Source organism: Plecotus auritus (genome assembly GCF_963455305.1).
Source record: "Plecotus auritus genome assembly, chromosome: 11".
Taxonomy (NCBI): Eukaryota; Metazoa; Chordata; class Mammalia; order Chiroptera; family Vespertilionidae; genus Plecotus; species Plecotus auritus.
This window is the reverse complement of record NC_137777.1, coordinates 10,702,180-10,725,706: the sequence shown is the minus strand read 5'-3', so window position 1 is coordinate 10,725,706 and position 23,527 is coordinate 10,702,180. Positions and strand designations below refer to the sequence as shown.

At 51.3% G+C, this 23,527-nt stretch overlaps 1 protein-coding gene across 2 annotated transcripts in view; it reads right to left on the bottom strand.

The window, feature by feature from the left end:
- Positions 1–6,632: 6,632 nt before the first annotated feature.
- The window catches only part of PTDSS1 (phosphatidylserine synthase 1), a 53,752-nt gene continuing 36,857 nt past the window's right edge, over positions 6,633–23,527 (bottom strand). For both annotated transcript variants that reach the window (XM_080647050.1, XM_080647051.1), the window contains 4 exons: positions 17,203–17,302; positions 10,818–10,886; positions 9,681–9,744; positions 6,633–7,683 (listed from right to left, as the gene is read on the bottom strand). In XM_080647050.1, the coding sequence (XP_080503176.1) occupies positions 7,583–7,683; positions 9,681–9,744; positions 10,818–10,886; positions 17,203–17,302 (334 nt within the window). In that variant the 3' untranslated portion in view covers positions 6,633–7,582. The remainder of the gene's footprint in view (positions 7,684–9,680; positions 9,745–10,817; positions 10,887–17,202; positions 17,303–23,527) is intronic.

Genomic DNA, 23,527 nt, shown 5'->3' with positions numbered 1-23,527 from the left:
TATTTTTCCATTGATTTTTTTTTTTTTTGGGAGAGTGAAAACCGGAAACATCGATATGAGAGAACCCATCAATTGGTTGCCTCCTGCACGAGCCCTGAGCAGGGCCCGGGCTGGGGAGCAGTCTGCAACCAAGGTACATGCCCTTCACTGGAATCGAACCCCGGACCCTTTGGTCTGCAGGCCTACGCTCTATCCACTGAGCCAAACCGGCTAGGGCTACAGTATTTATTTTTTTTAAATCCTGTGTAAGTGGACCTGTGCAGTTCAAACTCATGCTGTTCAAGGGCCAACTATATACACATACACACAGGTCAACTGTCCATATGTCTTCACACACACAATTCTGATATATATGGATTTGTGATAGGAATTAGCTCACAGTTACAGAGGCGGGGAAGGCCCACAGTCTGCTGTCTTCATGCTGGGGTGGCTGATGGTGAATTCAGTTGAAGTCCAAAGGCCTGAGCACTGGGGGAGGCGGGCAGTGGTGGGAAGCCCTAGGCTGAGTTTGGAAGCCTGGGAACCGAGAGCTACCACGTCTGAGGGCAGGAGAAGGTGGATGCCTCAGCTCGACAGGCGGAGAACAAAACCATCCTGCCTCCATCCTTTGGTTCTATTCAGGCTGTCCATGGATTGGGAGATGCCCACCACATGGCATGGGTGAGGGCCACCTGCTCTAGCCTACCGATTCAAATGCCAATCTCTTCCCGAGACACCCTCCCAGAAACCCCCAGACGTGATGCTGTACTAGCTGACGGGGCATCCTTGAGCCGGGTCAAGTGGACACATAAAACGAACCATCGCTCTGAGGTGTACCTGTCCTGTGGCCATCTCTTCCGGGCTTATCTTTGCTATTGACATTATTCAGATGCGCACACACAGAACCTTTTGGCAAAGACACACACTGAAGAATGGACCTGCAGCTGAGGCTCCACCTCCCCCCGGCGGTCTCTGCGCCTCTCCTCCACGCCCTCGGTGCGGTCTGGCTTCCAAAGAAAACAGCAGGAAGACACGAGGTTGAGTGCAGGAGTGACTAGGTGCTGGGGAGAGTATATATGTCTGTGGGTGGACACGTGTGTGATTTTAAGCATCATATTCGCACACACTGCTCCACGGTCAGCATACTTGCTGACCACACAAAGAAAAACACCGTGGACTTTAATAGATGCTCTGGCGGCGCTCGGGCTGTTGGAACAGCAGCTGGGGAACTCGGAGACGCGGGGTGTTTTTTCAGCTTTCCCCCATCATTTTGCACTGGGCGAGGCTGGGCAGAAAGGGCGGAGATGCTGAGCAGCAGCACAGCGACCCCGGGCATTGGATTCCGTGGTCGGAGAAGGCGGCCGGAATTCACGGGCGACCAGCGGCCCCTTCCTGCCTCAGCTTGTGAAACCTAAGCCTGGGCTGGCCCACCGCTGGAGCACAAACGCAAACCCACACGGCAGGCTGGCCTTCAGGAGACTTTGCGGCCGTCCTTGCTGCTTCCGGCAGCAGTGAGAAGCCCAGTGAGCGAGCAGAACCTTGACTGGGAAAAGGGACAGGAAGGGAATTTCAAAAATAGACGGGAAAACCTCCTCCTAGGAAGTTAACATTTTAGGGAGGGTCTTGCCGAGTGAGGACCCCAGCGGCTGGCTTGCAGGGGAGCGAGACCACATGGGCAGGCCGAGGAGGGTACAGATGTCACAGTCACCTACTGTCCCATCCCTCCCGGTGACCAGTGGCATTTCAAACGAGTTGGCAGCGAGTCATCAGGAAAATGCTCATTTTCGTTTTGGAAAAGCAGCATCTCCGTTGCAGCACCGTTATCTGCTCTCCCTAGAAATACGGTGGTGGGAGAGCCCCGCCCCTTAGAAATGAAAGCCATATGCACACCATAGTTAAAAGCCAACAACCGGGCCATTACATTATTGCTGACCGTAGGAACTCGGTATTTATGATTTACATTCTTTCCCATACTTCGCTATTTTTCAGAAGTGAGGAGCAGAGGTTTATGGCCTCACCAGATCGTAAATCAGATTCCTGAGGGCGAGGGAGCGCTCCAGGCAGGAGGCAAAGAACCGAATGGGGACAGAGGACCCTGCTTCCCGGGAGCGAGGCACCACAGGCTGACAGGCACCCCTCGCCCCGAGCAGCCAGCAGAATCACACCCGGGCCAACATCTGGCTCGGTGTGGCCATCCCTCACGCAGCCAGCACCGGGGCCTGAGTCACTCTGGCCCCTTCCGAAGGCAGGGAGACAGGGGCGTGAGTCACCGTTGCTTTGCTGAGGCCGAGGCTGGTGGGAGCGCGGTGGGGCGCGAGGGGAGACTCCATCCTCCAGGAGGTGAGATGGGTGCACAGGAGTCCAGGAGCCTGGGGGGAACCTTAGGCTCGGGCTCCCCGACGCCCCCTGGTGGCTGCGTGCTCTTGTTCACCTGCTTAACCTCGAAGCCTCCAGACCTTGGGAAATGGGAGAACACAGCAAACTCACAGGATTCCAGAACACACATTGGGCTGGCCGGTGTAGCTCAGTGGTTCCCCATCAGGGCACATGCCCAGATTGCCAGCTTGATCCTCAGCGTGGAGCCTGCAGGAGGCAGGCATCACTGTTTCTCATCATTGGTGTTTCTCTCTCCCTCTCCCTTCCCCTCTGAAATCAATAAAAATATCAAAAATGTATTTAAAAAAAAAAAAAAAGAGAGAGAGGAAAAAAGAATACACATTGAGTGCTGGACACACGGTGGGAGGAGCTGTGTGAGGGGCGCCCTCTCCCCTAGAAATGAAATGCTGCTCCACCCTCGCTCTCCAGGAAAGCCAGTGCTAATGTGGCCACTGGGAAGATTCCGGGGAGGGAGGGTCCCAAGAGCCGCTCCAGTCTCTCAAAGGTTCCGGTGCTGTGCATGCTTTTATCTGGAAGATTCGCTTTCAGTGACCCTGGTGAACCCCTCCCCGCCCGCTTCTGGTCTGGATTTCATCCACTCAGAAAAGGTGGGGATCCTAAACATTTTTAAAGTAGAGCTTTCTTGCCCTAGCTGGTATGGCTCAGTGGATAGAGCGTCGGCCCACGGACCGAAGGGTTCTGGGTTTGATTCCGGTCAAGGGCATATACCCAGGTTGTGGGCTTGATCCCCAATAGGGGGCGTGCAGGAAGCAGCCGATCAATGATTCTCTCATCCTTGATGTTTCTCTCTCCCTCTCTCAAATCAATAAAAATGTTAGAAATAAAGTGGGGCTTTCTTAAGCCTTTCCCAGGTTGCACTGTGAAATCAGCACCTCGCCAGTCCAGTCCACGGTGCAGGCGGTTGGATTGCCGAGAACGGGCGGAAACAGCTGTCGGGCGAGTAGGCGCAGGCCTGCAATCCAGGGTTGGCCGTGTGGACTGACGTGCACCCGGCTGTGACCCCACACTGTCATTACGGCTATTGTGTGCATGCTTCAGACATGAAAACGCACCATTTTGGTTCTTCAGGCTCAAATGTTTCTATTTTCTGTTTAATGGCAAACAAACCTCATGTCCTGTGGTTTATAAAGCCACAGTTCCCTTTACTCAGCATCCTATGTAGCTAGGAAGACTGGTATCTGAGGCCCCGGGGACACTGTGTGGAGGGGCAGGAGGCCAGGCAGCTGAGGAACTCTTCCTGCCACCGCCGGGCATGATGGTGCCTGCAAGTGACAGGCCTGGGGGCGGGATGTTTTCGGAGCATTCCCATAAAGAAGGCAAACAATTCACACCACCCGGCCACAGAGCTTCCAGTCTGAGCCCAGCAGGGCTGAGGCTGGGTGGGCGGTTACATCAGCTGTGGCAGCAAACCTCGAGGGCAAACCCTATTTTCTGAATGATGCCCCTGTCCTCATTGCGTTTATAGGAAGGGGATGGATTTGTCAACGCCGGTCTCCCTGCTCCAAGAGATCATGCTGGGGGCTTGCGGGTCCCTTGCGCCAGCACTGCGGGCAGGAAGTGTGCCTGTCACTCCCCCTCTACCAGGCAAGTTTTCAACCCGAGTATTAAGATGTATAAACTAAGCTCAGCCCTGAGCCTTGGGCTCCTTGGACCTGTTGCACACCCTTGAGTGTTAGATTATGACAGCAAACATCTCGGGACAGGCAGCTTCAAAACGGCCCGGCTGAGGCACAGAGAGAAGTCCAGGCAGACTCAGTCACGGTGAGTCCCTGAAGTGGGTTACAGGCAGTCTTTAGGAAGCAGGAGGCAAGGGGCCTTGTCCCTCTTAGCATCCCCACAAACTAAAAACTCACAGCCCTCCTTTTGTAGACACTCATAATTCCTTTAAATCCACAAAGACAGCAAAATAAAAAAGCCATAAGTATGTACTGCATCAAAGTTCAATTAAATTTTTTTTTACTTCATCTGCAATGGTCGTAGGTCACCTGTGGTTGCTGTGGCATCAGGTTTAGAATAAAACGTGACACGGGGAAGTGCTGGAAACATCTAATTATGGGCAAGCAGACTGCGCAGAGCGGCCTTAGCCGTAACTGACCCCGTGAGAACAAAATCCCACACCTAATTCTTCCAGTGCACACACCTGAAGGAGCGGTGGGTTTGCAATGAAAACCCGATGAACTCAGAGGTCTTGGCTCTCCTTGATTTTAATCATATAAATGGGAGATCTATTCCGGACTGCAACAGGCTGCCTGCGGGATTCCTACTTTTCTTAGCAATCACACGGCTACCCAGGAAGCCCCCGCCGAACGGTGTCAGCCAGGAGCTCCCCCAGCAGAGCCCAAAGGGCACGCCAGTGACACCCGTGTTTGAAGTGCTCACTTCAGTCCGGCTTTCAGTGTTTTTTCTTTTCCACCTCGTGTCTGGCCTTCTTTTCTGTGTCCAGCCTCCCCCGGTGAGGGCCTGCCCGCGTGCACTATAATACACAAAACAACGGGGTCCGTCCCAGACGCGGAGTCTTCACAAGCGGCATCACTTAGAAGAGCCTCGAAGCAGCTTCGGACGGAGACCCACGGGTGCGAACCTGACGCATCTGGCAGAGAATTTTATTTTATTTCTCCTGGGCGAGTACTGTACGCACAAGTCCTAGCGAAAATAAGACTGGCATTTACAGGATCTTTTATCATCAAAATGTTTAACGGGTCAGTGAAACGTCCCGGCTTCACAGCGGGAGCAGGTTGGCAGGGCTTTTACAAATGGGAAAGACAGCGAAGCCGGGAGAGGCCACGGGGAGACCCACAATGACAAAAAGGGAAAAGTGTCTAACGCTCAGGGCAATGCTACGTAAGGAGAGAAACACATAAAACATTCTTCCTGCACTCTAAAACAGTGGGCTTTTAGGAGGACAGTTTGTAAATGATGAGCGTGTGCTAATTTGCAATCAAATAATGTCCCATATTAAATGAGGTCTCTGAAACATGCATTTCATTTCCATCAACGTGAGGTCCATTTCCATAGAAACGGGTGGGGAAAGTAGGCCAAACCCACAGTATGGTTTCTAGGAGGAACCGCGCTGTGGGGCTGGCCAGTCAGGGAAAGCACTGGTCTTGAAACCACTGGAGTCAGGAGTGCTTACTGAAAGGGGGAAAGCTGAAATTCCAAGAAAGGGCATGGAAAGTATCTGAGGACTTTCCTGGCCGTTTCGTACACAGCCGGGTAGGAAAATGGTCTCGTGTGTACTCGCTTTTTGCATAGCCCACAGGAAAGTCAGAGTCAACCCCCCTGCCAATCCCCCACCCCCCGCACCGGGTGCGAACAGGCGCCTCTCGGCTGGCCCAGAAGGGAGCGTGCTGCTCAGGTGGGACTGAGCTGTTCACCAGCTAATAACCAGGCGGAGGAGCGTGAAGGTGCTAGGCCCGACCCCCCAGGAAACAGACCTGCAGACACTCTGGACGTGGCCCGGAGGGAAGGAGGGTGGAGGCAGACGTGTAGCAGACGCAGAAGCACTCAGTGCGGGGCAGCAATGTGCAGGGAACAAATTCACTTCCACTCACCGGACACAGTGTTTCCTCCGCCCGTTTCCCAAAGGCCTGCTGCTGGGTTCCAAACGTCCCTGTGCGCATGTCTTCTCTTTTAATGTTTTTTAATTGATTTTTAGAGAAAGAGGAGGGGAGAGGGAGACTGAAACATTGATTAACACGAATTGGCTGCCTCCTGCACACCCCCTACTGGGGATGGAGCCCACAACCTGGGCATGTGCCCTGAGGAACCCGACCAGAAATCCTCTTGGTTTATGGGCCAATGCTCCACCACTGAGCCACACCAGCCGGGCCGGTCGGCGCATTTCTGAGACAAGCAGCTCACTGCCTCGCCTCAGTGCTTCCAGGGCCGCTGCTCGCACCGCACACGGCAGCCTGAGCGGTGGCCCTTCCCCACTGACCCTCAACCAAGTGGCCGCCAGAGGCCCAGACACGGCTGTGACCCGGCGTGCACGACTCACTGAACCCCTTCACCCTGGAATTCTTCTGCAGAAAAAGAAAAACATGACACTCCCCTGGTTAAAGATTTCCTTAAAGGGAGAAAAGACATCAAAACCTTTGTGCTCTGTGAAATAAGGGAACAAAAGGACTGCTTTCAGCGATTTCTATACATCTGTACCAAGCACTTACAGTCATATTCTCCTGAAGTCCCTGGAAAAACAGATTGCTGATAAGCAGTGGGAAAGACCAGCATGAGGCAGAGAAGTGACACCTGGCAGACAGGTCTTCGACAGGCTTTAATGTGGATTGTTTTACTTGAAACAGGAGCCGTCAGAGGTGAGGAGCTGTGGGGGCGAACATTCTGGAGCATGGCGTGGAGAAGGGAATACTCACCAGCACCTCACATGGGAGCAAAAGACAATGTCAGCAACACGCCACGGAAGGAAACAAAATGCAAAGGCACCTGGCTGTGGGAGGGGCGTGCGCGGCCCCCCCAGCAGGTCCGCTGAGTGCACTGTGGGTGAGTGTGCACAGGGAGGGTCCGGCTGGGACAAAACTGGTTCTGACCGGAAGCCCAGGCTCCTGCGTAGGCGGCTACCCTTTCCTCAGATTGGTTCACACCTGCTGGGTGGTTTCAGGCCGTAAAAGGGGGGTGGGGTTGGCTGCACAGTAATGCCAAAGCCCTCCTTTTCCTTTGTCCAGAAGAGGGGGGCCCTCCCCAGTTCAGCTTCAGCAGTGGCTTCTGAAGGTGGTTAAGCATCCTGACTTAAAAATAAACAACAAAATGGAACACAGACAAGCGGCCTGAGTGTAAACCAATGGGATGGAAAGGCAGATTCCTGACACCTGGGGCCGCGCATCAGCTCTCGGCTACCGCCCTGCGAGGGGAGAGTATCCGTGCCCACAGGACCCGCGAGCGCACGCTGCTCTTGGCAGCGGTGAGAACCGCGACCTTTTCCTTCCAACACATGTCCTGCTTGCTACTGGTGACCGCATGCCAAGTGCTGACCTTAAAGAGACCCCGCCTTGGCAAAGGGCCCCAGGCAGCGTCTGCCTGCGGTGGCCGTGCCTGTGGAAAAACTGACACCCTCAGATAATGACACCCCCCCAGAGTCCCCTCTCCTCTTCCCATCTGCACTGTCTGTGACCTCCTCGCGGGGAGGCGCAATGATTCCGCTTCCCTCTCAGTTCTAGGCACTCTCCGGAACATCTCGGATTAACCAGGTCTTTCATTTCTTTCCAACTCCGTTGGTGACTTTTGACTTGGAATGTCGATTTCTCCTTCTGGAAGAATGGCTTTCGTTGTTGCCTGGATGCCTGTCTTCAGAACCTGGCCAAAGGAACCGGGACAGGTCACTGTCACCGTGGGCTCACTCAGGTTGGTAGCTGCCCGGCCGCCCTAGGCCTGTGGGTGAAGTGCAGGCTCTTCCACTGATCCTTGGGCGCCACCTAGTGGCCTCATTAATAAATGAAGGCAAGGCAGGGAAACCCCAGAGCTGAGCCAGCACATCGGTGCCTGGGAAGGCAGAACACACAGCCTGGGGGGAGTGGGGTGGCGTCCCCGAGAATTCCTACACTGCATGATGAGCAGGGTGAATGGGGATGGGAACCAGAAGTGAGCGTACAAATGAGATCAAAGCACAAAGGAGGGCAATGAAAACGGAAACCGCGTGGGTGTCAAGTCCACCCTCGCAGCCAGAGGGCACGATCCAGGTTCCCATACCTAGACACGCTGCACACCCATCTCTAAACCCCTAAACTGGACAGGCTTCTTGACTTTACAAAATTAAATAGGTCACATGCCCTCGATCATTTGACCTGGAGGCCACTTTGCAGATCTGCTCACGACAAGCAGTGCTGGAGCCACGCAGCGAAGATGCCACGTGCCCTCAAGAGGTGCCGTCTACAAGGACAGCACATCATCGCTGGTCAGGCTGTGTGGTGGGGAGTTCAGAGAAAGACCTCTAACCAGCTGAGTGCTGAGCAATCCATCAGCCGACACCCCAAGGCGGAGGGAGGGCCTGGGAGTTGGGGAGGGGCAGGGGCACTCCAGGGAGAGATGTGTAGGCTTGGGAGGTCAGCAAACTCTCTGGCATTGGGTGGCTCTGCTCTTGGGCTATGTACATGGCCAACTCCTGGCCTCACAGCCAAGCCAGAAGGTTGTCTGCCCCAGGGCTCAGCCCCCGCCCCAGGGGGGTCTCCACCTGAGACAGCCACTAAGAAAGTTCTCAGGGTGCTGGCCTCCATGGTAAGGGGCATGTGGCTTAGTCCACGAGACTTCTACCACTCTGAAGATTTTTTTTTTTTTTTTTTTTTACTATTCTTTCTGTTTTTTATTGACATATATCTCCAGCACTGCTTACTTCTCTTAGCCTTTTCGATGGAGAAGTGCTACAAGTGCCAAGGACTGATCTCTAAGTGGCGGGCTATGAATCGGGGAGCCCTGGGGAACCCCTCTGCTGCCTCTATCAGCACTCCAAAACAGGTTGCTGATCACCTCCTTGATTTGGCAAAAACCATCTCAGGGTGGGGGGCGGGGGGGGGGGAGGCAGCGCAGTGGAGTGTATGCCAGTGTCGTCCCGAGGGAGAGCTTGGAGAGGCTTGTCCCCAAAGAACTTGGGACGGCAACCAGGGCACTGCGCCTCCTCTCCCGGCCCACTGCTTCTCTGGGCGGTTCATTCTCGGAGCTGAAACTTGGCCTCTGGCTTAGTTCTCTCCTTCGTCAGGCCTCCCAGTGGGCTCATAGGAACTGCTGCCCAGTGGAGCGTCTCGGTGCCATTATTTCACGTCCCTAATTCTTTAAAATAACTAGTGGCCCCAAATCTTCCCCAAATGCTCCTTGGAGAGAGGCCAGCGGGAGATCCCTGACTTCACCACTGAAACCCTCTCCCGCTGGCCTGCCTCTGGGATAAATGGGGCCCACCCATCTACGCCTTCGGAAAAAAGGCTTTCCTCCCGGCACACCCATCTACCCCTTTGGAAAAAAGGCTTTCCTCCCGGCACACGGTCCTTCCTAAGCCTCTCACTCAGGATAAAGCCTGGAGGGAGAACACTCCTGGCGGGAAGCTGGAGATGTGCGGGCCGGTGACGTCTGCCTGCCTCAGAAGAGGCAGAACTAGCGGCGCCTCCTCTTAAGTAAGTTTCCTGGGCAGATCCTGCGAGCACGTGGCATGTTCCTTAGAAGGAACGGGAGGCACTGATAAGTAAGCTTGAGACCCTTCAGGGCACACGTTTATCAACAAGCAGAAGCAAAATACTGACCCCTTATTTGGGCCTTGGGAAGGGCAGGACCCAGTGAAGTTTAAACAGTGAGCAAAAAAGAGATACCTTTTGTGCCTTTCCCGTGAGGCCAGGAGATATCTGGGCTGTAGTCTTCACACTCGGAGTAGGTCTGGGGAGAGAGGCGGGCGGCTAGCTTAGTGAGGAACCTGGAGCCTGCCTGGGAGGGCGTGGCGGGCAAGCAAGTGACAGGCTCTGCGCTGCCCCTAGCGGCTCAGGTCACCACCACCCCAGGCCAGGACCTCCTCAAGCTTCTCTTTCTCAGCTATGAAGCCAAGGTCATCTCCCAGGTGATGCAGAATACGATTCTAGAAAGTACCTTTTGTTCATTAGACTCAAGGTATGAATAAAGAGCGAAAGATGTTACTTTAAAAAAAATTATTGACAAGACTGCTCTAGCGCTTTAAGCCCACACACATCCACTCTCTCGTTAATCCTCCTATCTACTCGAGGTGGGCAGGCAGGCGTTTTGCAAGGAGAATCCGAGGCTGGGGCTCAGGAAGAGGCCGGGACAAAGTGGAAGGGCTGGAAGTAAGAGGCAGCCTTCCCAAAAGTGATCCAGGCTCTCCCATAATGCTTTAAACCAGCGGTTCTCAACCTTCCCAATGCCGTGACCCTTTAATTCGGCTCCTCATGTTGTGGTGACCCCCAACCATAAAATTATTTTCCTTGCTACTTCATAACTGTGTTTTCCGATGGTCTTAGGCGACCCTGCTAGCAGTTCTCAACCTGTGGGTCGCGACCCACGGGTTGAAAACCGCTGCTGTAGAGCCTAAGACCATCGGAAAACACAGATATTTACATTACGATTCATAACAGTAGCAAAATTACAGTTATGAAGTAGCAACGAAAACAATTTTATGGTTGGGGGGTCACCACAACATGAGGAACTGTATTAAAGGGTCGCGGCATTAGGAAGGTTGAGAACCACTGCTTTAAACAAACAATTAAGTCCTAAACCTCTTACAAAAGGAGGGTAAATATACTGACATGTGGACAAGGCAGTTATAAGCATAGACAGCCACCGATAGGGAGTGAATGCTGGGCTGGTTCAGTTTCACTTCTTTTTTTTCAGCTGGTTCAGTTTCTACAGGCTGAGGCCGCAGCATGTTCTTCGAGGAACCTGCTCTGGCTCCGCTCAGCTGCCCTGACCACGTTAACGCGGGCCTCTGCCTCCCGCCGTACCTTTCCTCGGTGACCACAGTGCTCCGCATACCACACCATGCCGTACAGACACAGGAAGGTGGTGAACGCCTGCAAGGGAAAACAGCACATTTGATCAACGTTGCTGCACAAATTCCACGCCCCAGAATTCTGGGTGTCAACGGGAATTCACACACGGCGGCTAGACGCGCTCTGGCCACCTCCCCTGGGATGGGGCAGAGATGAACCCGGAGAGGAGCTTGGAGCATCTCGGAGGCTTTTGCCAAGCGGTTATGGGAGCAGCTCCGACTGGTGGCTCTACTAGCAGAACGCAAACCATGTTTGGACGCGGGATAAGCGGGAGGCGCTTCTGAGCGACTGCGGTTCTGCTCAAGAGGACACAGGGTTTGCCACAGGCCACCTTGTCCCCGCCGCCCCCCTCACCCGCCCCCGGGGATTGTAAGGATCCGTTTGTCGCCGTCCCAGGGAAGAGGACTTCTGCACAAAGGGCAGTTTCGTTGTCTGGGTCCCAGTCTGGAGGGCATTCGGGACAAACAGCCCCGTGTTGGGGGCGGAACACGCAGAACGCTCCTGTCCGGCCTTGCACAGCCTTTCTGGTGCTGATTAGCCTCGGTGGCCCACGCTGACCCTGGTTCTGGTGGCTTTTGATTTTGCTGCTTGAGTAGACAGGCAAGTCAAGAGGAAGTAAAAATGCCCTGTACACTTCTCAGTGAGGTGAGAAGGGAGTGGTCCATGGGGCCCAGAGGCAGGGAAACTGACACCCTACTTCCCCAGCATCCCCACGCACCCTGCACCACACCCTCCATTACACTCTAACTGAAGGGGGGAGCAGCTTCTACAGGAACTCAGAGACTAAAACTGGACACAAAACAGAAAGTCGGGGAAGCTCCTGGCCGCCTAGCCTGAGTGGTGGCGGAGAGAGGAGAGAGGGGTCGTGTGCCTGTAGAGTGAGGACAGGTGAGCCCGGGCAGACCCTTCAGCACCTGCAAGCTTCCTCCCCCGCCCCAATATGGCAGGTGGGTCAGCCTGCACCTAACGACTGCCCACTCCCACTGCTTCTCCAGACGGAAGGCCTTGCTTCACACACCGCTCTCACCAGCGGCCTCCTGCCTGACCCCGCCTTCCCGCTGGGGACCTAGCACCTCGGCCCAACGTGGGAACAGGTGTGGCATCGTGGGGGAGCCTTCTCTTCTTGGGGAATGCTTTCCGTTGTTTCTAAGAATCATAACCTTAGATCTACAAGGGTCACCACACAGATCGTTAATTTCAAGGCCCCTTCTTTCACCGAAGAGGAATGCACATGGTCCTGAGGAGGACACACAGCTAGTGTGCGGCGGAACTGGAGCCAGAACACAGGCCTATGGATACCCCCATCCAAGGCGCAGGGATGGCTGTCGGGATAAATAGGGCTTCATGAGCCGAAACCGGTTTGGCTCAGTGGATAGAGCGTCGGCCTGCGGACTGAAAGGTCCCAGGTTCGATTCCGGTCAAGGGCATGTACCTTGGTTGCGGGCACATCCCCAGTAGGAGGTGTGCAGGAGGCAGCTGATCGATGTTTCTCTCTCATCGATGTTTCTGGCTCTCTATCCCTCTCCCTTCCTCTCTGTGAAAATCAATAAAATATATTTAAAAAAAAAAAAAATAGGGCTTCATGCCCATTCATCTTCGCATCTCTACCCACTCAGCCCTCCACTCATCCAGCCCCAGAACGGAAAGCACCATAGGAACAGCCAATAGCCACAGCACCCAGCATCCGCCCTGCCCGGTCGGGAGGGAGGAGCCACAGTGCGGGAGGCAGGGCTGGGAAATCTCTGCACGGCAGCTGGCAGTTTAGCTGGCCCAGCTCCTTTAAGTTACCAATCTTTACTAAGTGTCTGTGAATAAAGAAGAGCCCGGGGGCTCCAACTGGCCGCCCTCCCCCCAGATCAGGGAAGTGGGAAGAGCAGCCTGATGGAGAGAACATGAAACACACAGGACATCAGTCCATTTACATTAAAGCCACATGCAAGCTGGCACCCGCCTATGGATTTGAGACGTAAAGAAAAAAGGCTCACATTCCCCTATCAAAAAACTAGGCAATGAATGAATGTATTACAATTATAAAAGAAAAACTTCTTCTCATCTTTACCATATTCTAGCACATGCTCAGATTTCTAACATACACCACCCACTGAATGGACCACCTTCAAGGTTTGGAGAGAGTGGGAGAGACCAGAGGATTTGCAGCGTACTGGCCTATGTATGTGCTAGGTCCTTTCCAAGGAGCAAAACAGGTCGTCCTACACTTCACAGGGGGGCCTTTGGGAGGATGGGTCCCTCCTCCCCAGACCAGTCGGTGGCTATGCAGTGGGGGTGGGGAGGCGGCCCAGAGAAAGGTCACTCTAGGCCCGTGGTCGGCAAACTGCGGCTCGCGAGCCACATGCGGCTCTTTGGCCTCTTGAGTGTGGCTCTTCCACAAAATACCACGTGCGGGCGCACGTACAGTGCGATTGAAACTTCGTGGCCCATGCGCAGAAGTCGGTTTTCGGCTCTCAAAAGAAATTTCACTCGTTATACTGTTGATATTTGGCTCTGTTGACTAATGAGTTTGCCAACCACTGCTCTAGGCCCGTGGTCGGCAAACTGCGGCTCGCGAGCCACATGCAGCTCTTTGGCCCCTTGAGTGTGGCTCTTCCACAAAATACCACAGCCTGGGCAAGTCTATTTTGAAGAAGTGGTGTTAGAAGTTTAAGTTTAAAACATTTGGCTCTCAAAAGAAATTTCAATCGCTGTACTGTTGATATTTGGCTCTGTTGACTATTGAGTTTGCCGACCACTGCTCTAGGCCAATGGGAAGTGAGGGCTGCGCTGTGATTTCGAATTTTGTCCACCAGAGGGCAGGTGTGAGAGGCTCGTCTGCTTCAGTCCCCAGCCGGACCCCCACCCCTGGGAGGGCAGCTCAGCAGCCCACAGCGCTGCAGGGGGCAGGCTGAGCAGACAGGAGGGGAGCTTATCAGCACGGTCACCACACAGAGCCCACTGTGGCTGCCCAACGTGCCGCTTCCCCTGGTTTCACACTTGTCCCAAGAGACAAAAGCCTGTAATTTGGGGCTTGCAATCACACCTGTGGAAATCTAGGCATGTACCCACTTAAAATGTCAAGGCCTAAATTTAAAACAGCAACTGTACAGATTTTGTTTAAAGAAAGGAAATAAAATAAGAGAGAGAAGGAAAATATGTGGGACGAGAGCCAAGGCTGTGGCGGCAATGAGGGTGTCACACTGGGCTGGCCTCCAGGTCAGGACAAGGCAGGTCCCAGCTCACTGACACTGACCCCCCTCTCCCCCCCGCGGGACTCTGAGCCAGCAGGCGATCTTCTCTCACTAGTTTAGTCACTAAAGTCCCGGTATGTTCTTACCCAGCAAGGGGAATAAGGAGGGCTTCGCTCCTCGGAGTCATGTGGGAGGCCTGGTGTACATAACTTAACATTCCTTCACTGAGTCATGTTCACCTCACTCCTGAGTTTGAGATCAATCTTGATCTTTTAAAAAAAGGCCATGAGCCCAGCTGGTGGGTTCAGTGGTGTAGCATTGACCTATGAACCAGGAGGTCACAGTTCAATTCCCGTCAGGGCACAGGCAGCCCGGGTTTGTGGGCTTGATCCCCAGTTGGGGACGTGCAGGAGGCAGCCAATTAATGATGCTCCTCTGATCTGCAGATCCTCCTCCCACTCTCTCTTCATCATTCTGGGGGGAGGACAATATTGTATGATTGGCCTCTCAAGCCCCCAACAATAGGGAAAGATTCCGAGCAGGGAAAGGGGGTTGGGATTGGAATTCTGGAAGACCGCTTGGCGGTGGCAGTGTAGAGGATGGATCTGAAGGGCAGGATGGAGAGAACATGGGTGTGTAGACGGCTACACGGGCAGTGGGAAGAGGAGGGTGGAGCTGGGCCACATGGTTGAATGACTAGAACCTAGTGACCTGCGGACTAGAGAGTGACAGAGGAGAGGAGCGGGGGCACCTGAGGGATGGGAGAGCTGTTCACGGGAACCCCTCACAGTCCTGCTCATTCGTTATCTCCTGGGAGCCCTGGCCAACGCCCCACCTTGTATGTGCTCTCTCCAGTGCTCCTTCAGCTCTGAGTACAAGTCCTTCGTGATACTTAGCACACATTAACATCATTCCTTTGTACATATCATTCCCGTCCAGGTGTGGAGACCCTTGGAGGGGCACCCTCGCCACTTACCCACTGTGTGACTGGGGCAAGTGATGAACCTCCCTGAGCCTTTATTCATTCATCAATAAAAGAAGGCTAACAGAGTACCTCCCCTCAACGCGTAAAGAAGTGTGCAATTCATGAGAAGGGCTTAGAACAGTGTCTGCACAGGGTAAGCACTAATGTCTCATCCCATCATCGATCTGTGGGCGTCCCGCACCAGGTGCAGCGTTGACGAGCACTCAGGAAATGTGTGAAGGAATAACGAACACGCAGGGACCCCGCTAAGTGGGGGAGAGATCGATGGGAGGACCAGAAGTGCTTCATGTCCTTAATACGGTCACAGTCACAGACACCAATGCAAATCCCAAATCACCAACGTAAGGAGGCCTATGTGAAGTGTCAAATAAGTAAAACAGAGAGCAAGTCTCTACAACTTAAGGAGCGACTGATGGGGTCCCTGAAGGTGGGGTGACCAGAGCGGGCTTCCTGTGCATGGTCAGAGGCCACTGATGCACTTGGGGTCGAGGGGGTGGCTGGACACCTGCCCACGTCCCAGGAGTCCCCCTGCCTCCACTTCTCTGTGTCCCCTCTGGCACCAGGTGAGGGCAGTCAGTCACACTACAGTTCACACACCTGAGGTCACAGCACTTGTAACACAGCACTTGTTACAATCTCCACGTACATCTGCACGCTCTCCTCACCAATCCCTGCATCGAGGCTCAGAGAGACAGAGTGCGAACTCTGGAGTTTCAGTACAAAGGAAACCATTGTTTCCTTTGGTTGTTCAAGCTAAAACAGGACAAAACCAGCTCCAGGTACCCTGGCACAGTTAGGATTTCTCACAAGTAACCCTAAAAATAGAAACCTTTTTGTGAAAGGCAACAAAAAACACTTAAAAATACAAAGTTTAGTCTTGAAAAAAAAAAAAAGACCTGAATCTGATTAAGCCTCTAGATTCAGCTACCAATTTACAGAAAATATAGAGGACAAAGAAATCTGTTCAATTACATACAGGATGAAATCAGGAAAATCCAGACCGTGGGAAAACCTACAGGACAAAAGAACTGGTTTCTTCAACAAGTAAACTGCAAAGGTGAGAGAGCTAGAGATAGAAGGGAATTATAAATTAAAAGAGACTTAAGAGGCATGCCAACAATTGTAAAAGGTGGGTACTGATTCAAATACATTTTCCTAATACAAAATTTAAGAACATGTTAGTAATCCGAACTTTGATTAGATATTTGGTAATGTTAAGGAATTATTGTTAATGCTTTTTCAAATGTGATAATGATATGGTGGTTGCATTAAACAAAAAAAGGCATTTTTTTCTTCTTTTAGAGATACATCCCGAAATATTACAGGTGGATCTGCTTCAAAATAATGTGGGGTGGACATAATGAGTAGGAAATAGAAGGAAACAAAGCTGGCTGTGAGTTGGTAATTGTTGGAACTGAATAAATAATGGGTACATGAGGGGTCATCTACTCTATCTAGTTCCAAACATATTAGAAATTTTCAATGATTATAAAGGAGAGCAAATTAATCTTCTAGACCAAGTGAATATAGAATCCTAAGCTTAAACGTAAAATAAGACTTTTCTCCAAAATAAAAAACCCCTAAGTTAAGGAGGACAGTCGCAATGTGTAAGCGAGGTAAGCTCTCACTTCCCATTAGAGGTGAGGGAAGAGTCCGAGGACAATGGAGCTGCAGGCCCAGCGTGCTGCCTGTCAGAGAGGGAGCTCACCCGGGTACCTAGAGAGCCGGCCAGTGGGGCAGAAACTGCACAGTCAGATTACCTTCAAACCATCTCCCATGGCCTGTGAACTACATTCGGCACATAAACGGTTGCACAGGATGTGTATGCTATGGGCCCTGTAATTGCCCTTGTCGCTCGTGGCAGGCCTGGGATGCTCAGCGTGTGTAGATGAATACCCGTTATAAGTAAAATGAATGCATGTATGAGGTGCCTGCAGAGGGCTTCTGACCAGGACCTGCGAGGGGGACCCATTCTGCCTGCCATGTGGTTCTGTGTGTTTATTCTTGAACTTCAGACTGGTGACCATCCCTAGGTTATTACAAATAAATAGAATATCCTGTCTATGAATTTCTAAGAAACCTTGGTGCACAAGAGAGGTGTGTTTTTCCCCCCAAAGAGACACCATGGGGAGTTCAGCTAACCCTTTGGGTAAGAAAAGGAATGACTTACCACGCAAAGAAGCCAAAGCACAACATAGAGTATCTGTGTCTTAGAGAAGAGGTCTTGTCCAAATTTTATGCAAACAATAGCTTCCAGGAAAGCGATGACCCTAGTTAAACAGAGAACAAGAGGTTAAATACCAATTCACATTGTCAGAGCACATACCTTCCAGAAAAATGCATTATTCCATTAAAAAGTGCACAGGATTTGGTCATAAGATTTCCGCCCCAAACAGTGGTAGCAGGTCCCCCGCAAAATGACACCATTCTACCCCACTGCACTTCCTTCCAACATGAAATACAGCTGACCCCTGAACAATACGGGTGTGAACTGTGTGCGTCCACTTATATGTGGACTTTTTTCAATAAATACTGTAAATGTATTTTCCTTATGGTTTTCTTAGTAACACTTCCTTTTCTCTAGCTTACTTTAGTGTAAGAATGCATATACAATACATATAACATACAGATATGTGTTAACTGTTTATGTCATCGGAAAGCCTTCTGTTCAACAGCAGGCGACTAGTAGTTACGTTTGGGGGGAGTTAAGAGTGATATGCAAATTGTCAACTTCAGGGGTTGATGCCCCTGATCCCCATGTTGGTCAAGTGTGTGTGTGTGTGTGTATGTGTATTATATATACTACATAATTATATATACACATACACATATATATTTAATAAAAGGTTTATTTTACTATTACTCCACTTTTCTTTTTGTAAAGACTTTATTTTTTAGAGTAGTTTCGGGTTCACAGGAAAATTGAGGAGAAGGTAGAGATTTCTCTTACACCACCTGCCCCCCCCCCCCCCGCCCCAGACGCACAGCCCCCACCCCACTGTTAACATCCTGCCCCAAAGTGGTACACGGGTTACAACCGATGAACCCACAATGACACGTCAATATTATCTCAAGTCCACAGCTGCCATTAGGGCTCACTCCTGATACTGTACCTTCTAGGGGTCTGGACAAATGTGCAATGACATATCCACCACTACAGAATCATGCAGCATAGTTTCCTGGCCCTAAGCATCCTTTGCACTCTGCCTATTCATCACTCTGCCCCTCCCCAGACACAATAAAATACATTTTACTTCTTCCTTCGCTCTAAGACAGTGGTTCTCAACCTTTCTAATGCCGCGACCCTTTAATACAGTTCCTCATGTTGTGGTGACCCCCAACCATAAAATTATTTTTGTTGCTACTTCATAACTGTAATTTTGCTACTGTTAATGAATCGTAATGTAAATATCTGTGTTTTCCGATGGTCTTAGGCTCTACAGCAGTGGTTCTCAGCCTGTGGGTCGCCTAAGACAGTGGTCGGCAAACTCATTAGTCAACAGAGCCAAATATCAACAGTACAACGATTGAAATTTCTTTGGAGAGCCAAATTTTTTAAACTTAAACTTCTTCTAACGCCACTTCTTCAAAATAGACTCGCCCAGGCCGTGGTATTTTGTGGAAGAGCCACACTCAAGGGGCCAAAGAGCCGCATGTCGCTCACGAGCCACAGTTTGCCAACCACTGGCCTAAGACCATCGGAAAACACAGATATCTACATTACGATTCATAACAGTAGCAAAATTACAGTTATGAAGTAGCAACGAAAATAATTTTATGGTTGGGGGTCACCACAACATGAGGAACTGTATTAAAGGGTCGCGGCATTAGGAAGGTTGAGAACCACTGCTCTAAGACTAAAATCTCAGCTCGTCCATTTCCATAGCTGAAGGCACCTGGTATCATCCAGCTCGGGGCCTGGTACCCCAGGGTGGAGAGCCACCACCTGTTGGAACCTCAAAGGACAGGGAACCCCCTACTTTTGCAGGAGGCCCACTCTGCCACTCAGCCTCTGGATGCTGGGAAGCCTTCCCTTGTCTCAGGCTGATATCTGCCTACTTCCACCCATGGGTCCTAACTCTGCCCTCCACGGTGCACAGGCTGAGTCTGAGCCGGCAAGTGAGTCTTCCGATAACTTGAAGGCAGCAATCACAGTCCCTCCAGCCTTCTAAGAATTTCTAGATTCAATATCCCCTACATTTGCTGACAATATAAACTTTTTTATCCTCTCTTGATCTGTAAGCAATTTTGCTAAATACAAAAATGTTTAAAAAAACACTTCATGTTTTATTCTTTTAATTAAAGCATCAAAGAAAAAAGCCACTCTTATGTTCTAATCTCCACTTACAAATATAAAAATCAAACATGTATTAAGGTTCAGAGCTCAAGGTAAGAAAGGATGAGGTGAGGGTGACACAGCTGCCTGCGATCCCAAAGACTGCTCAACACATACTGGTTTCAGACACGTCTGGGTTAGTGCTCCCCTCGAGGGGGGATCTCAGCCTGTGCATGACACCCGCAAAGGGAAAGGGCCCGGAGGCCCTGGGTCCCCCTACCACCGGCAGACACGGAGGTCACTGCAATCATCAAATGTGCGGGTGGCTCTACACAGCCGGGAGCCTGCAACCAGAGACACTCAGCGAAACAGGCAATCTCCTGAATGTATCTTTAGAGTTTGGGGCTTTTCCCCTCACCCTCACCAAACAAGGTTTGGGAGCGGCTGGCCTGTGTCTGTGGAGACTACCCCAACCCCAACAAAGCACCGTGTTAGCTGAGGTGCCAGGAGGCTTTTAGGGTAGGTCTGAGTGTCCCGTGGCCCCGAGGTTTTGAGCGTGAGCTGACACTAGAGGACAGCGAAGCGTTGGTTACTTCCAGGCTGCAGGGGGGAAGGGTGCCCGTGAGTGAACATACAAAGAACAGTTAACCTTTAGCGGGACTTGGACACAAGGGAAGGGGTTAGGCCCAGAAAGGAGTGTGCCGTCTGCCCTTAGGTCAGACAGAAGGCCCAGAGTTTATTGTGAGGGTTTCTGGATATTTACTCCTGAGTCACCTTCAAAAGCACCTCGACCAGCAGACCAGATCTGTGTTTCTCACACTTCTGTGATCTGAGACCCAGGGCAGAAACACACTTTTTATTGTGACCCAGCACACACACACACACACACACTGAAACAAACGTTTCACAAAGTACTCCGTCCCCTTACGCTAACGTTTTTCTATTTCGCTTTAAGATGCAGGTCAGGACCTCACAGCTGACTTCATAATGGCCTGAACTTCTCAGTCACCAGCTTTAGGAAGTGCTTTGCTCCTACGCTAAGGACTCTTGGCTAAGCACCATCCATGCATGTGGCCTTCTCAGTGGGGTGACCGCTGAGCAAAGACTGGGTGGGAAGGGGGGCAGTGGGGTGGCCTAGAGTGAGGGGAAGGGGCAGCTTTGAGTCTTAGCGTAACATGGGTCTGCAGGGCCTCCCTAGGACTTAACATGATTCAGTTTACATTTTAATATGACCCACCTGGTGACTGAGCTGAGCGCTGCCGAGGGGGCAGGAGTGGGAGAGGGAGAGGGCGGGCGGAGCTGTGGAGATGTGAGAGGCGCTACCCCAACAATCACATGCCTCTCCCATCACCAGCACTGCCCCGGGGGGACGCCAATAAAGAACATCCTTTTGGAAGGTTAACGTTACTTTTGTACAAGACTCAAGTGGCTGCTACTTTGGGGCCTGGGCCGGGTGGAGCCTGTACTGGGCCTGTCAGCTGGGACAGCGCACCCTCTGGCTCACCTGTGTTTGGGGGAGGCCTCTCTGAACTCAATGAAAAATGAAAGCTCTCTGACCTTTACCAAACTGACCTACTGTGGTTTGAGGTTTGATGGAATTACACCAGGGCTCCCTTCGGTGCCATTTCTATCTCGAATTGACAAGGAGGGAAGCACATAAACTCGGGGCTGAGGCTGGTCAGCGCTCACACTCAGCCCCGTCTTTGGAGCCTGCTCTTCAGAGATGGGATGGGGACGAGGCCGGTGGTGCAGAGCCGGGTAAAGAGCTCCTCGGTGCACAGAACAAGAAAGCAAGCAGGTGACTGCAGAGACTGGAAGGCCGGGGCTCAGAGTGTGTAAGCTCGGGGCGGGGGCGGGGGTGACCCTGAGGCTGCCTCCGCCTCCTGCACCGCACAGCACTGCCCACAGCGGCCCAGGAGGCTCTATCGGGGTTCCAGGCAGGGGTGAGCCTCTCGGCCAGCCAGGAGGTGACTCTCCCCTCCCACAGTGGAAGTGAGGCATGGATAAGGTGACCCAGCTTTTACACCATCACACAAAGCCAGGAAGCGTTCACAGTGAGTCCGTTCTGATTAGGGTGAGCACAAGCGCCTTTTTGGAGGAAGTGGTAGCCGGGTGGGTGGGGCCTTACCACAAAGAACACTTGCACTGTACTCCTGGAACTCTGACCTCCCAAGAACCGGGCAGGGAGGGGGGTGAGAAGAGGGCCAAGTGGGGATACCCAGCATAGTTCCGCTACTTGTTTTGATGTACATTAGGGGTTGGGGTAGGATGTCATTTGAGGAAAGGGATTCAGCTGCTAAAAAAAAATAACTAAAAAATAACCCACTACTGCCAGGAGTGTGGGGCTGTTGTGGAGGTGCCTCTGAGTAAGGGGGCAGGGAGGCAGGATGAAGGGGCACCATCCCAGCAGGATGGGATGAGGGAGGGTGCTGGGAGAGGGAAGCTGCCCTAAGAGTGTGAGCACCGAGGGCCTGAAACAGAGTGGACTGGAGGGAAGGCGAAGGGAGGGTGGGAGGAGGCTGTGAAACTCAGTCACCAGGATCTGTGGAAAGTAGTAATTTTTCCCTACTATAGGTTTTCATCAAATATATGCTTTCACACTCAATTAAGAAGTTAGCATTTTGAATTTCAGTGACCTAAGGGACTGAATATCATGTACAGATTTGCTGGATGTCTCTAGAACTTCAAATGCTAAATGGTACTTGAATTGTTCATAATGTTTAAGAACCACTGACCTGGCATATTGAAGATGGTCTCACATTTCACATGGGGAAGGGTACTATAAATTAGATAACCTGTGGTTTCTTTCATCGCTAAAATAATAGTAAATTCAGATGCAGCATTTGTATCCTTAACAAGACAATAAATTGTGACCATGTGGCTAAGTGTTAGTTCTCTAGGGGATAATGAACTTATACCTTGGCATATATCAAGCAGCTGTTTTGCAGGGTCTTTTTTAAAATATATATATATATTTTTTTTTATTGATTTCAGAGAGGAAGGAAAAGGGAGAGAGAGATATATAAACATCAATGATGAGAGAGAATCATTGATTGGCTGCCTCCTGCATGCCCCCCTACTGGGGATCAAGCCTGCAACCTGGGTATGTGCCCTTGATGGGAATCGAACCTGGAAAACCCCCCACCCCCAAGTCTGCAGGCTGACGCTCTATCCACTGAGCCAAACCAGCTAGGGCTTTGTAGGGTCTTTTTGATGTGAAGTAACAAAAAGTATACGTAAGGCCATCACAAAATGATGTCCCAAACTTATGATCAGATTTAGATGATATTGAAAACATCCATTTTGTATCTAGTTTACTTAATCAAGTAAGGTATCTGAGTTCTAGGTGGGAGATACCTTTGATTTCCTAATATTTCTTTAAAAGCAGTTTCTATACCCTCTTTCTATAACTTGCCAGTTAACTATTCTAATCTTAAATCAGAAAAGGTAATGTTAATAAAGGAAACCATATGCTATCGCCAATAAATCAACAAACAACAAGTGCTGGCGAGGATGCGGAGAAAAGGGAACCCTCATGCACTGTTTGCTGGATTGCAAATTGGTGCATCCGCCATGGAAAGGAGTATGGAGGTTCCTCAAAAAATTAAAAATGGAACTGCCACATGACCCAGTAATTCTATTTCTGGTTATATATCAGAAGAAACCCAGAACACTAATTTGAAAACATATGTGCACCTCTACGTTCATTGCAGCATTATTTACAATAGCCAAGGTATGGAAGCAACCCAAGTATCTATCAACAGACAAGTAGATAAAGATGATGTGATACATGCACACAATGAAATATCACTTGGCCGAGAGAAAACAAGATGGCGGCATAGGTAAACACCTAAACTGCTGCCTCACACAACAATTTCAAAACTACAACTAAAAGACAGAACGGACATCATCCAGAACCACAGGAAGGCTGTCTGAGTTGAAATTCTACAACTAGAAGGAAAGAGAAAAGCACACTGAGACTCAGAGGAGCTGCAGGAGGCAGAGGTACAGAGACGCGTGCGTGGAGAGGACTGGCAACTGAGTGCGCAGCTAGCTTTCTCAAGCGGGAGGGAGACAAAAGCTCCCTACTGCACTGAACTCCAGTTCTGGGCGAGACTCTGGGGACCCAGACTCATTCGGGGAGAAACTGGACTGTCTGACAGCGGGCGAAACTCAAGGGCGGCTTTCTCTCAGAGGTGCTTGCAGCAATTACCACAGG